At 37.2% G+C, this 15,863-nt stretch overlaps 1 protein-coding gene across 5 annotated transcripts in view; it reads right to left on the reverse strand.

Annotated features, from left to right (window-relative positions):
• Positions 1-626: 626 nt before the first annotated feature.
• Positions 627-15,863, reverse strand: part of LOC117405965 (serine/threonine-protein kinase DCLK1) — a 104,221-nt gene continuing 88,984 nt past the window's right edge. For 2 of the 5 annotated variants that reach the window (XM_059031231.1, XM_059031236.1), the window contains 12 exons: positions 15,351-15,438; positions 14,918-15,029; positions 14,017-14,074; positions 13,678-13,797; positions 12,438-12,584; positions 10,677-10,810; positions 10,502-10,579; positions 9,918-10,014; positions 9,436-9,516; positions 8,734-8,847; positions 5,023-5,096; positions 627-3,171 (listed from right to left, as the gene is read on the reverse strand). In XM_059031231.1, coding sequence (XP_058887214.1) covers positions 3,114-3,171; positions 5,023-5,096; positions 8,734-8,847; positions 9,436-9,516; positions 9,918-10,014; positions 10,502-10,579; positions 10,677-10,810; positions 12,438-12,584; positions 13,678-13,797; positions 14,017-14,074; positions 14,918-15,029; positions 15,351-15,438 — 1,161 coding nt within the window. In that variant the 3' untranslated portion in view covers positions 627-3,113. The remainder of the gene's footprint in view (positions 3,172-5,022; positions 5,097-8,733; positions 8,848-9,435; positions 9,517-9,917; positions 10,015-10,501; positions 10,580-10,676; positions 10,811-12,437; positions 12,585-13,677; positions 13,798-14,016; positions 14,075-14,917; positions 15,030-15,350; positions 15,439-15,863) is intronic. The other 3 variants (XM_059031229.1, XM_059031232.1, XM_059031230.1) reach the window with 2 other exon arrangements.

Below are 15,863 nucleotides of genomic sequence, written 5' to 3' on the forward strand. Positions count from 1 at the left end.
TAGACCTACTGTAATCTTTTTGCAGTTTCTAATTCACCTTTGATAGTTCTACTCTAAGAGCTTGGGGGTTTACACTATCTTTGATACATATAACAGATTTGCATTAAAGGTATAAAACCAACAAAAACCATAGGGGTATAACCAGGATAAAGAGGGTTAAGGTTTCTTACAGCTCTGATATGATGAAGCCACCTAGACCAGACAGTGTGTTTAAAAAGCATTTCACCTACGTACTTGCCCAGAGCCTTAATAATTCAGTGCACTATTAAGGGTTCATGAACATCTCTGGGTATGGGCTACATTTATTTCAGTGCATGGTTTACACTACAGAGCTACTGAGTGGGCTACTTAAAAGCATCCGAAATTGACCCAGATATCCAGGATTGAGGTCGACACAGTTACACTACAGCTCTTCAGAATCAAGACATCAGCTCCGGAGTTGTATGTAAAATGAACACACTCTACCTAAATGACTACATCAATTGAATACTGTGTACGCAATTATTTTCAGCACCATAACTAAAGCACCCATACTCTAGAGAGGGAGTCATCGTGAAGGCAGAGTTTTGCACAATGCGGTGTGGGTGTTGTATCAGGAGGTTTTAATGGGTTTTTATTTTTGTTAAAAGATAACTGATCCATTGAGTTCTGTTGAATACCCTCTGCCTATTTCCATCCAGTAGCTGCAATCTGCGGTGCAGAAAATAAATAGATAGATAAACACAGCTCAGTACTCAGAGGGTTAACCTGAGCTAGAACTAAATATTGTGCACATGCTGTATCATTGCAGCAATTTCCTAGCTTGAACAAATAAATAAAAAGAAAAACTGAAAAAAAAAATATTCACCATTTCCGATTTCTTTTCTCCAAATTGCCTCACCCTTTAAGTTAAAAAATGTAACATACAGTACGGTATCACTAACGCTTCATTAAAACAATAACCGTTCTACTTGTGCACAGATCTGCATTGTGCATAACCTTTTTTCATAAAAAATACAGCTATCCCTCGACAATGCAGCATAAAAAATTAACCCATTCTTCCTTTGAAACCTGGCATCATCTTATCTAAATAAAAAATATCATACAAAAAGATGAAAAAACATTCTTACTTGTGCACTCATCTGCAGTAACCACACAATATGAAGCTAATCCTTCCCTCTTAAATGTGAAAGAACAGTTCAAAGTGCTACCAGAGTATACCTATACAGATGTCCTTGCCAGTTAGAGAAAGGTATGACTACCAGGATTTAATTTGGTTAACTGCCAGTTTGCATAGAGTGCACATTGTTAGCTAATGTGGCTAGTTTACTCCTGTCTGAGATTTGGGTTTGTGGCAGTGTGGCAGGGTGAAAGCCCTGCCGGTGCACAGGTGCGTGTTGTGTGGGAAATATTAGGTTGGCAGGGAGGAGGCTACATTTCTCCCTGTCAAAACATGTGAGAATGTGGCTGGAGCCGACAATTGAATAAATGATTAAATGATTAATTAGACTCCAGCCACAGGTGTATAAAATAGGTGTTCACGGGTGTTAGAGGAGGTTAGTAGGACTCATGTTGGTGATAGAGATGGAGATGGAGATGGAGATGGAGATGGAGGTGGAGGTGGAGGTGGAGGTGGAGGTGGAGGTGGAGATGGAGATGGAGGTGGAGGTGGAGGTGGAGGTGGAGGTGGAGGTGGAGGTGGAGGTGGAGATGGAGATGGAGGTGGAGGTGGAGGTGGAGGTGGAGGTGGAGGTGGAGATGGAGATGGAGATGGAGATGGAGGTGGAGGTGGAGGTGGAGGTGGAGGTGGAGATAGAGATAGAGATAGAGATAGAGATAGAGATAGAGATAGAGATAGAGATAGAGATAGAGATAGAGATAGAGGTGGAGGTGGAGGTGGTGGTCTCTGGTCTATGGTCTACGCTGTGCTGTCTTGTTTACGTTTGTGAGTTTTTGTAGAACCTTTTGTTTTGGCCCTTGTACCCTTTATTTTGTTCAGTGTGTTTTGTCTGTTATTTTTGTTTATTTGTTTATTAAAGAGCACATTTGCGCAATTTAACTTGCAGCTTTCTGTGTCTGAGTCTCCTCTCCCTGCAAATACCATCTGGGCTGTGAGGCTACCGTGTCACAGGGTTCTAGAAAACTTACACTGCAAGAAAAAAGTATCCTATTCACTTTCGTGTATCTGCACTCCAACTGAGAACAAAGTTTTTACATTGCATATTTTCTGTAGACCTTATCATTTATAGATTCATTTTGGACTCAAAATGGATTATTTAAGAAAAAAAAAGATTTAAAAAGGCTACGTGATGATCATTATTGCATTATATTTCCGTAAGCCAAAGCTGATGAATCTTTAGGAATTATACATGTATTTAATTCATTCAAGCTCATTTGCATATTTTACTTGCTTGGCATGCATTTTGAAAGTCAAACAATTTCGTTATCCATTTAGAATCCAATTTGAATACAAAAATTAAAGTAATCTTGTTTTTGTTTTTGTTTTTTTTTAATTTAATGCTGTCTTAAAATTCCAAATAGCTCGGAACCAATTATCTCCTGGCATTCACACTGCCCAATAAATGATCTCTCTAATTGGTTAAACCCAGAACTGACCATTTGTATTTATACAAACACCACCTGCTGGACATGTATTATATAACCACCTATTGAAATTAATATGATCAAGACCATTTTACTACACAGATCATAATTTCAGATCTACCAAGTCATATATACAGATTGGTTTGCATGTAAGTGCCATCACTTTCTGTTGCTTAATGTGACATCCAATCTAACTGGAAAGAGTGAAGGATTAACTGTTATTGGAACATTGCTTCTAGTCTCCACTGCAGATCATCCATTCAATACAGCAGCTCCAACCTGACCAATACATGTAATTAAGTATAAAGCTTTGCAGGGCTGTAGCTGTTCAAACATAACTTAAAACATAAATACACACAAAAAAAAATGTAGCGTTCAAAGGGTCAGGCAACTTTGTTTGTTTGACAAAGGGGAGTGTTAAAAAGGTGAGTTAGGTGAGCGGACGGTCTCCGACGAGCTGGGTGAGTAGTCTTCTGATTCCGAGGTCAGCTCTGCTGTGGTGGTGGTGTGCTGTGCCCCGTACATCTTCCTCACATCCTGGTTGCGTCTTCGTCGGAAAACCTGCCTCTCCTTATCAAGAGCGGTGGTCTGGCAGGGGCATGAAATAAGAGACGTCAAAATGTTAGTTTTGTGCTGTTTGCATGTGGAAGAGGGTGGAGGTGCTGGGGGAGGGTTAAGGGGATTGCTGCTTTTTCATGTATTATGCCTCTATTACAACATGAGTAATGTGTAGGGATTAGATAAGGTCTTACCAGCTAGCTTCCAACCTATTGTGATGGTATGGGTATTGTATTATTATTATTATTATTGGAAGTAGTATTTAATACTTTGTACTTGGAGGCACTGGTTGGACAACACTGATCTACACCCTTTCCACTGAACTTCTGTGGTCAACTTTCAAACCTGACTTTTTTTGCTCTTTTAACCATCAAGAAATAAAATATAGGCTCCCTAAAATGCACTTTAAAGAAACTATTTCTCAACGACTCGGGGAACAGCTCCTGCATCTACGAAAGAGCATTCAAACGAGAAGCCGTATAAAAGTCTGCACTCAGTGGAAGCTTGAGTCACGTTGTCGAGTCTCCAGGCATTCTTGGTCTAAATTTTAAAGCTAAGCCGAGGAACTCATTAACATGATTCCTAGATTATAAGAATGCGTGCATATTTGTTAATTTCTGTGTCACTTGAAATGACATTACAGTAAAAGAATGGTAAGTTATGTACATTACAAAGTAAGTCTGTAACATGCATCTCCCTCAGCAATGACTTAAATTATATATTATGGTGTCAATACCATGTAAATAAAGTGTACCATGACCTACATCCACAGCAAGTGGAACTGCATTTCATTGTTAGCGTTTATTACATTAAGGCATTACCTTATGAACAGGTAAATAGCTGGATCTGGCTACTACTTTAGTGTGTAATTAGGAAGTTGGTGGTTTTTTTTTCTTGTTTTTGTATAATTTTATCAAAGCCTAAAATTACCACCAAAAACTAAAACGACAGGACGTTTGGATACATTTTTCACAGTTTTTACCTCGAAGATTGAAATGATTGCTGGAATCTACGGTAGTTTTCGCTAAGCTGCGTTCACATGGTTGGGCCAGTTTTAAATGAAATATAATACCCGAGCAGCACGTGAACATATTATCCAATGCACATGTGTAGTGAGAATGATATTAAATTCAAAGCAGTGCACAGCAGTGGGGAACATTATAAGCTAAACATCACACAACATGTATACGGTGTTAGAAATAAGCACTATGTTTCAGCTGCCTGTGAATTGTGAAGCTGTTGTACAATATGCCCAAGCATATATATTGTGCTTTGAGAGTGTTGAGGTCTAGACAATAAATGTCACATTTTGATTCCTGTATCAGAACAGAAGAGACAATAGCGAGGAACTGTTGTCTACTCATAGAAACATTTAGTACTGACCCCCAACACAAGAACAATGCAACAGTGTGGCAAAGCAAACTAGTGTACCAGGTTCACAGGTGTTAAAAATACACCACCTTTGAAAGTAGCCTTACTTGTTTCTTCATTAAATTATACTGATATAAATACTTTCCCTTTGGCTTCGAAAGACAGCATATACTCCAGAAAATGTAAATAATGTAAATATTGACAAGCCAAATTCAGTACCGTAGAATGCATTTGTATACTATATCACATACTGTCCTTTTACATATAAAGGAAAGAAAAACATGAACTGAGCGGGTGAGATGGAGGAAGCTGGCAATGTCATAGTGAATAATGGGGTGAGTAGGGGAAATGAAGGGCGTCTCATTACGTTTTAAATGAAGCTGATCAAGCACCATATGGACTGGGTAACAAATCAAAAAGCATGTTTCTCCACGGAAGAAAATTGGTTAATGGAGACTGCCAGCACGTTGCCATGGAAACACTGAGTGTTGGTACTGCACCATCTCATACCTTATCCAATACATTCCTGGTTGTTGGTAGTAGTCCAATGACCCTGATCTCTTGATGGTAAACCCGTGGTCCAGCTGAGCAGAGAGAAATGGGCAACTCAGTGGATCGCCTTTTCTTGTATTCAAGTAATTACCCCATTAAGACACATGAGCAATCTGTTACTAATTAACTGGAAGCTGTTTTGCAATTAAAGAAAGGCAGTCTCTGCTTTGTTCTTAGAATGTGAAAAAAAATAAGTGATAAACGCCATTTTTAAAATAATTACCAAACCAAGCATCCCTTACTGCTATCTGAGACACACTAGTTCAAATCAAGGGCAGTCCAATTAAACTTGGGTTAGTAGTCTGGGTAGACAAGTAAATGTGTTTTAATGGAGGTTGTGCTTTAATGGAGTGCTTAACTTAACAACTTTCCCAGTTAAACACCTCCTATCTCATTAACAGTGTAAACCAGGGGTCTCCAACCCTGGCCCTGGAGAGCTACAGGGGTCTGGTTTTCATTTCAACCGAGCTCTCAGTTATTTAACTGAAAAAATGATTGTCTTAATTAGTCAAGATTAACATGTGTTCCAGATCTTTAGCCATTGATGACGTAAAGACACTTATAAAACCTACAGGATTGGGGCTGTCCAGGACCAGGATTGGAGACCCTTGGTGTAAACCATGCTGCAAAAATCAAGCAGTTTTATGCTTTACAATCAAATCTTTTTTGAGTGAATTTATGTTTTCTCAGAACGCTCTGGCAGATGAGCTCTCGAGCCCAAAATTGATAAACCCTGATTTTATATATATATATATATATATATATATATATATATATATATATATATATATATATCAAGCTGTTCTACATCTTAAAAATGCTAAGAATTCCTATGCAAACCAGATTAAAAAAGAAACTGTCTCTAGATCTTTTGTTGTTTGAATAGCATTTGGTTTTTACTGAATTATGAATTTAAAAGTTGAACCGTGACCATTTAATATGCTGCTGTACCTGTACCGTGTTGGTTTCATGATTTTGAACATTTGATCTACTGTTAATGTTAAGGGTTTATACAGTATAAAGATTCCCTAATGTATGAAATATCTCGAATGCTGTAGATATTCAGATATTCTCAAGACTGTACAGTACGCTAATTGATGGATTATCAATATATACTGTAGGTATGTGGTAACCATGAAATAGGAATCTACAACTAACCGTTGCCAACCAATTGTTTTTGATTGCTTAATATTGTATTCTTTCTTAAACTAGCAAACATATAATTACTAGAAAATCAATCCAAACCAAAAAACCCAATGGAATTGAAAGCAAGCATTTGGTTTGTAATGTTGTCTGCTTTCCAAGTGCTGTATTATTTATTAACAGACTTCAGCTGATATCATCTGGAATTTGTTTTAAAGCAATTGGCGTGTGCTGCATACTAATTTGCGAACAGATCACATCTAGTTTTCAATTATAAGCATGCTTTACTTCAGGGAGAACATGACCCTTTGTTTTTTTTGCATCACTGAGTATCTTTTGGTCTGCACTTTCCTCAGTGGAATTAACTGCTCAAAAGGATTCTTCTAAATACAGGCTGAGTAGCCTCTGATGCCCTGTTGTGATAGGCTGGGGTCATTTACAGGATGGATTTATGGGGAAGAAAGCCTCTAATTTAAAAAATAAATGCATTTCTTTCGATTTCCAGGAATTACAGGAGTAATAAGCACTACTTATTTGTGGAAGCCAATGTGGATTTGTGTTGTACTTGCATATCCAATTGACAATGTTACTGTTTCAATCTGCACCCTTTCAATGGGGTTGTTTTCAACAAAATATTTTCTAATGTGTATCTGGTGGTTTAGCTGGAAGTCATTTGTTATATTGCAATAACTCGTTCAAGTGCCTGTGTGTCACATTTGAGAAAGCTAAACAAAAAAAAAAGTATTCTAAACTCAAACAGGTAAGTATCTAAATTCATTTTTCCTTCAGGCACAAAATGGCTCTTTAGCTACTCTCCCTCACACAACTGTTACACATTGCACAACTCATTGGTGCCCCCTGGTGGGGGATGCTAAAATGACTTGCACTAATTAAATGGCACTGATATAATTGCATTAATTGGCGTTTCTCACAACATTCATTTGCTTAGGGCTGCAGCATTTTATTTTCTAATCAGAACTGCGTCTGGCTTTTTAATCTAACCTACAACAACTATAATACTATTTCTAAAAGACTAGTCATTCTTCATTATTTTTGCTTCTGATGTTTTAGTTACTAAAAGGGTATTCTGCTGCTTAGGACTAAGGTTAAGTTCATTTTTTAAAAATATGATTAATTTATTAACAAAACATGATTCAATATTTATTTTCATTCCAAAAGCAATAAATATATGTTTAGAATGAATTTTAAGAATCACAAATACTATTTAATATTTTTATTCTGCCTTTTGTTCAATACCAATGGAAAAAAAAGCTGAAAAAGTGACACTTTTAAAAATGTAAATATGCTGTTGTTTTAAAAAAAAAAAAATGTTTGTAGAGTTTGGATTTGCGATGAGTCCTAGACAACAGTGCTGACAGTCCTTTCAAAATAAAAATAATAATAATAATAATAATAATAATAATAATAATAATAATAATAATAATAATAATAATAATAATAATAATAATAATAATAATAAAAACAAAGAAACCGAAATTGTAGCGTTCAAAAGGCAGTTCTTAAAAAGGAAGATGGTTGTATTGACAATGATGTTCAGCTGGAGAGTGGTAAGGTCAGCATGAATACTTAACTACTTGTAATGTTCAAGTCAATGGGATACAAAGCTGATCCTCTCAATTGCTTCACGATGTTGAGTAGAGATAGTTTGTATTTCAATGGGCGTGAGAATACTGTGTGATAAATTATTATGTGATACTTTTCAATAAAACAGCTGAGATGACATGTGAGTGTAGGTTGAGACGACTAATATCTGGATTCTTAAATCTGTGCTTTCAATTGTGTAAACTCCTCTGAATTCACTATGAGGAATAATAAAAACAATACACAGTGCGGTTCTTTAAATCCCCATTTAAAATACTTACCCATTGACTTTAGGTTATTTGACTGAAACTCAAATAGTGATAACATACCCAGACTGTCATAATTCTAACCACTCACAACTTGAAAAAGACGTGTTCATTTTTGAATGTATCCTCAACAAAATTGCTATAATTTCACTGATAATAATACACCATAGCAACCACCAGCATAGTTACTTAACATTTCTCACTGAATTTAAGTTGCCAGTATGTTATAATACTGTCAAATTATAAAAACCTATGACACTTTTTAAGTGCTTACAAATAGCAGTTGTGTTGTGCCATAGAAGCAAAATTAACTTCTTTACATGAATACCATGCAAATAAAATGCATGTAAACCACCATGTTAATGTGGGCTTTGGTTTAAAGCTGGAGTGATCTTCCAACATATTTTATCTTAATCTTTGGATTCAAAATTGTATTTTTCATTGAAAATAAGCTCAACATACTTTATGACCAATGTAATTTTTTTGTTCAGTGACAAAATTCAGCCAAACCAGACACAGGAGTTCACAACACACCATCTACTTTAGCAAATGTTATGTATCCACCCATGTATACGGCAGTTATAACCCCCCGCCTTTTCATATAGAGAGATGTATAACATCAATGGTGTTATTTTCAGTAGATAGTTCAGATGCTTACTGTTATAACAGATACTCCAGCTGTCGTGCTATTGGGTTTGGGACCTGTGTTGAAGTGTTTCTTGATCTTCCCGGCTACTGAGAGTTGATGCTCGTTCTCTGGCATCCCGTCATCCTGAAAAGACACAAAACAAAGGCAAAGCCACCCCTCAGTTTACTTAGGAACTTCATTATTTTATTAGATATGAAACGTTTTCAAATGTATTTGTCTATTTTTTTCTACTGAATGACCCCCCTGTCCCCCCCCCCCCCCCCCCCAGGACATACTGTACTGTACGTCACCCTTTTCAACCACAACATTAATACCACAAACACAAAGTGGTATTACGGTTCATAGGACATACATTACTGCAGTTGCTCTTTTTATATAATATTGTTAAAACACCATATTAAGTGCCGTCTTTCTCGTGATACATGATACTGAATTATCTGAAGCCTTGCGTGGCTATGTATGTGAGCTTGCCTCGCGCACTGAATGCATGGCTGCCACAGGACTCCCCTGGATCCTAAACCTTGCTCGTACAGACGGGGACTGCAGTAATCACACACCGGCCATGAATTTTGTAGACATTAAAGGCTTGCTGGCATAAGGGGGTTTAACAGTAGAATACTGGAAAAAACCTGTCCCGGGAGATGTCCTGGAGCCCAAAATACAGGAGACTCCCGGTGAGAGTTGACAGGTCTGATAATGCCAATCACTTACATTGACCCAAGGATGGTCCAGCACCTGCAATGCAGAATACCGCTGGTCTACCTCCACCTGCAGCATCAACGTGATTAGCTCCTGGAAAGTGAAACATGACAGGTTACAGCAGTTAGTGCAGTTCACGTCAAACACTCAGTCATATAATCAGAAAGTCAAAAATCAAAAATCGGAAAAGAAAGACGTTTCAGCAAGATGGCCTTCTAAAGCCTAGATCAGTAATTAGACCAGGTATTTGTTCCAAACACATTAATAATTGTTTACTTGAACACATTAAACCTCTACCAAAGTCCAAAACAGCTCATTGTTTCATTATACATATTAAAAATCACCTGTCCCTTTGCTGGTCTAAATCATAATTTAGAAAACGGTTGCCCCAGCAACCAAAAACTGTTAAATGATATCGGCATATGCAATACCATTTTCTATACAGTACAACGTGGTGAGGTAACAAGGCAATAAAATGAATGTAGTAAACCCACCTTGGCAGAGTCTGAAATGTGGTCCCAGTACGGAGAGGGGAAATCCAGCTGCCCCATTAAAATCTGGTCAAAGAGGACTTCCTGATCCTCACTGCTTCTGTATAGCAATTGCACAAAATATGCAGCATTTGTTAATAGGTCATTATTATTATTAGTATTATTATTAGTAGTATTATTATTATTATTATTATTGTAAAATGTGTTACATACCATAAAAACACCATATTAAACCCACACCCACAATCTGACAGTATTTATTTAATATAACCTATTGCAACATAACACCATGGTATTGTATTAAAAAGTTACTATGTCCAAAATACTGCATTAGTACATATTAAACAGTGGTGACTGATTTAATACAGAACTTATTGACTCAATCAGACAGAAGTCAATTTTAATTTATATCCACACTGTACTGCCATCATCCACTAGATGGAGACATGTGGCATTGTCCAGCAGTAAATACACAGATCATTGAAAAAAGCTTTAACTTGTGACTTATTTAAAGTGTCTATTTCGACATTGGGATTACTGTACTGAATAAATAAGATAACTGTGCTAAAAGAAGGCTTGGTACATACCCCCGAAATGGAGGGAAGCCACAGAGCAGGATGTATGAGATCACGCCTGCAGCCCAGAGGTCCACCTTCAGGCCGTATCTAACAGGACGAGACAACCGGGAGTTTTGAGAAGGAGGCTGTTTTTCACATTACGATCCACGGTGTGGCGCTATCTTTTAAAGCTTTCCTCACTTACCCAGTCTCTGCAATGATCTCTGGTGCTACATATGTTGGGGTTCCACAAACTGTGTACAGAGGTCCATCGACGACTGTGGCTAGGCCAAAATCACCAAGCTTTAGGGATTTGCTACCGTCTTGGTGTTCATAAACCTGGAATATAGAACCAGAACACTCAGGGGGAGGGAAAAACAAACCCCCAAGGAAATGCTAGCAGCAAGTTTTTTTTTAGAAACCTTGCTCAGTTTAACATCAAATAACTATAGACATATATCATTTTAATTGGTAGGCTTTTTTGAACCGCCACTGTAGCTGGTTTTGCTGCTGCTAGATGCTAGAAGGTTCTGTTATGCAACCACTGCACTGTATAAAGCGTTTTGTTTTTTTGTTTTGTTTTGTTTTTGCCAGCTTGTGGTTTGAAAAATGTAATGTGGGGACAAAATATTACACAAAATTACTTCCAGTAATAATGTTTTTGTGAATTAAAATTTCAAAAAATTAAAAAGCAGAAATGTAAATCAAATGGTTAATCTTCTAGAGACATATGTACCAGTTTTATGTTTTCAAAACTACTACAGACGCTATTCCACAAGTGTTTCCATAACGTTACAGGTGGCCTACATTTCTTATTTTTATTTCTTAGCAGACGCCCTTATCCATTTCCCTACAGAAACCCTGTCAACATACATGCCAACAGTCTCTGTATGGTCGGGACAGTTCCGATTTCCTAGCAAATGTCCTGCATCCCGATGCATAGGAAGGAAGTCCTGATATTTATCCTTGGAAATTCTTCCCAGCTCCAGGGCGTTCGCCCTCACACCCGTAGTGGCTTTTTTTTTCTTCTCTCTGTCTTTAGCGTCTGTTGATCCTCGGGATTTGGTTTTACATGACCTGATCTCATATGTTTATTGACATAAGTCATATCCAGTCATATTGGAGAAGCATATTGTTTCCTCCCTGCTGCTGCAATATGATTTGATGTGTATGGTTGCACAGTAAAATGTGGGAGCCAATGGAACGTGAGGAAATCCAGGTTAGCTATTGTTGGTGTTTCTATCGTATTTGACATACACTTTAATCTTTATATAATTACATTGATTTGCAAACACTGTCACTTTAAATATGCATTACCTTGTTGTTACATGTAATATTTCTCATTAATTTAACTTATGTTCACATTCCGTAGGAGTAAAAGCAAACATAAATTGGAGTCATTTTTCTGCCCTTTGTGTGAACTCAAAACTCAAGCTTTCTAATGTGGCTTTATAATGAACACAGAAAGTTAGAAAATCCAGATACAGCATTTCAGAATGATCTGCATTACTGTTGCTAAGGAGACAGTGAATAAGCACAAACTCGCGGCCGCCAGCTACACAGAGCATTTCAAATCGGAAATAGGCAGCTCTGGGTTTGCAGCTGGCATCAAACTTGCCCACCCAGCACAGCGGAACAGACAAAGCTGAATAAAAATGATACTGTTGTGCAATAATGCAGTTTATTTCCTGGGAGAAGACAAATTCCTGGGAGAAGACAAATTGCTTGCAGTCCAGCTGGCAATAAAATAAACCATTTGTTTAACAATTGGCTCTAACTTTATTTTTAATAAGCAACCCATTTCCCTGAAGCAATTTGTTCTACATGGTTGGTGGTGGTAGCTCATCTTAGCCTACAAAAGAATCGTCACATGTCTACTTTATGAAATATGCTTCCAATTCTTGTACTGTTAAATGTGGCCACTCTAGACAAAAGCAATCTACATGTATAGAGACCTTGCACTTACCAGAAGGTTTTCAGGTTTGATGTCTCTGTGGACGATGTTAAGGCTATGCAGGTATTTGATAGCGCAGACTAGATTGTACAGCATCCCACTGGCATCTCGCTCTGTGTATTTGTTAGTGGAAGTAATGGCATCAAAGAGATCGCCCCCCTGAGGAAAGAGAGACATCAAATCAACTCCCTCAACTGTGACGAGAACTGCAGACCTAAAGGTGATATGATCTGTCTTCATGTGCATCTACAGCTATGGCCAAAACTTTTGCATCACCCTTTAATTCAGAAAGTTGAATGAAATGTGCTGAATAACATTACATTAACAGGTTGAATTACATACCGCTTTGTAGTTTTCCATATACCGTACTGACAAATCATTTTAAAAAGTGACATTTCGAAATCCAACATGAAATACTGTACTACAATTATGGCTTCTGGTAGACTTTTACGATATAATTTGGTAGTTTGTTTGATTACATGATGTTAAAAAAAAAAAAATCTCAATTATGTTCATGTAGTTTTTTAAATGTATGTCTCGATACTAAAATTCTAATTTCTAACATGATAAAGGGGACATGTGTATAATTATTTAAGCCTGTGAAATAGTGGAAACTGCAGCTTGGTTTGTCTGTATTGCAATATATTATTCAAATACATTAAGGACCAATGGCAAGTATACTGTCCAAAACATTCACTTGAGACCTCCTATTTTGCTTTCTCTAGGCTATAATACATTCATTTTTCTTGTGACTAAACTGAAAGATCATGGCCTAAAAAAAGATTTGTCCTCAACGAGTTAAAGGGACTGATGATTCACATTAAAAACGCCCAGCTTTCCCCAATAAGAACATGGCATTCTCAAGCCAGTAACGCTGCTATAATCATGGGGAATGTGTCAGGAACCCTCAAGGGATGCTTCCATGACATTAGGCCCAAATGTCTGGAAATGCTTATTTTTTTATTTTAAAATCGGCAGTTATTCCCCAAGATTTGTAAAATGGATAAAGATAAATTGATACAAAGAAAATGTTGTTGGCATCATATAGTACTGTCTTTTAGGACAGGTTCCTAAATTATTGACCAACTGCTTCCAAATTTGCATAGGGCAGTACAATAGGAAATAGATCTTTTGTAGGATATTAGTTGGCATTAGGCTGCTTGAAACTAACTTTCATGATCCTAACTATTTTTAGGACGACCAATAAGGTAAATAGTAATGCAAAATGAACGCTGTGTTATGGAATACGCACCTTGACAAGTTCCATGACGAGGTAAAGCTCAGTATATGTGTCCATTTCCTCAATTAATAGAACAATATTTGGATGTTTTACCCTTCTGAGAATAGAAACTTCATTTTGTATCATGTGTTCCTGTCACAAACCAGAAAGAACAATTTTAGAATAAGGGACTTAACCTGTTACATACAATGAATGAAACTCATTGGGTAGCACTACAGGACCAGTTACCATGGTTACAATATTGAACAAAGGGTCAAATTACAGGCTTGAAACAAGTACACATTTAACCAGTAAAACAAATGTGCTATAATGGATACAGAGTGCATTTTAATAATGACATAATCGACTTACTTTTCCTCTGCACTTGCTTTTGTTGATAATTTTCAAAGCATATTCTCTGCCAGTTGACCTGTTAAACAAATTAAATAAATGATATGTGGAGTAGTGGTTAGGGCTCTGGACTCTTGACCGGAGGGTTGTGGGTTCAATCCCTAGTGGGGGACACTGCTGTTGTACCCTTGAGCAAGGTACTTTACCTAGATTGCTCCAGTAAAAACCCAGCTGTATAAATGGGTAATTGTATGTAAAAATCATGTGATATCTGTATAATGTGAAATAATGTATAATGTGATACCTTGTAACAATTGTAAGTCGCCCTGGATAAGGGTGTCTGCTAATAAATAAATAATATGTAAAAAAAATACATTATATCTATTTGAACTTTTCAATAAATCTACCATATTAACATTAAATGTAATTAAACAATGCATCATAAATATCTAAGGATTAGGGGACATGGCAGTGGTTGAAAGACAGCTGTTTACCTCAGACCCTTCCGATACACTTGGCCAAGGTAAATTGTATCATCTCGAGTTATCAAAGAGGCTTAAACAGAAGGCACAGAACAGAAGTTTCCAAACCTCACTGAGCAGTTTTATGGAACGCAGTCGGAGCAGGAACCTTTTAACTTTTATTACAATCACAGTCAAAAACATCCAGTTCCTGGTTTTAAAAAGTACTTGCTCTGATGGCATCAGTTGTTAGCTTTTTTTAAAAAAAAATGTATTCAATTTCTAGAAGACATCCCTACAGTGTTTCTTGCAGAGAGGGGTAATAAAGAATAGCATGATTAAAAGTTGGTCCCACCAAGGTAGGCTTGAATTACAGGGGTGATCAGTATCTGGGAAGAAAATGTTGTACCTCCTCAGAACTTCTCACTTACACAGGCCATCCATTTTCCTTTCAAACTCACCTCTCTACACATTCTCGTACTATTGCGAAATTGCCATCTCCTATTGTCCTTCCCACCTTGTATCTCTCTGCAATTGAGGCTGGAACTTGGGGACCTTCCTCCATCACTTCTACTAGACAAAGCACAGATAATGTTAAGATTCTATGCCCCCACATTTGATCCATTTCCAGATAAGGGTTAAAGTTAGTCTGCAATCTATACTTTGCAATACACATTTCTCTCTCTCTTTTTTCTTTAGGTATATTCTGACTTTTCCACGTGGAGAACAATGACCGGTCAGTCGCTTGTAGAAAGTTTTTTTTTAAAATCTGATCTTGAACATCAATATCACCTCATTGTTACTCTCCCCTATGACTTGAAACTGACATCATACAGGTATCCTAGATGATACTGTTTATGCGATCAGGGGAAAATAAATATCTGGTTGCCTTACCTTCACTCCCTGGTCCATCGTTTTCATCCATTGAGCTACAGACCTTAGTAGACGCTAAAGATACTGAGGAACCGCTGTGCTGAGAACTCTGGTTAAATGCAGGCAGATGGAATGGAAAGAAGGAAACAAAGAAAGAGAGAGGCAGATTTTAATGGGTGGTCAAAAAAACATTCTTTCCAAGACCCATCACTTATTTAGTTTTAAAGTCGCAGTATTATGGTTGATTCATTCTATATCATGTCACACCTTCCCATATCATTGCTGAGTTTAACTTTTCAGTTTTTCCAGTTCCATTCCATGTTGGTCCACACATATTTGAGAGCCCAATCCTTCCACTTAAGACATACTCTGACATCCCAGTTTACTAAAACTGTGGGACAGGTGAACGACCATGAGTTAAATATTTCTTTTGAAATGTACAAAAGAAATATTTTCAATTAAAACATTTCTGTTTTTTTAATTGCAAACTTTAATTCCAACCCAAAGATGAGTTCTTACTGGAATTTAAACACA

Source organism: Acipenser ruthenus, chromosome 9 (genome assembly GCF_902713425.1).
Source record: "Acipenser ruthenus chromosome 9, fAciRut3.2 maternal haplotype, whole genome shotgun sequence".
Lineage (NCBI taxonomy): Eukaryota > Metazoa > Chordata > Actinopteri > Acipenseriformes > Acipenseridae > Acipenser > Acipenser ruthenus.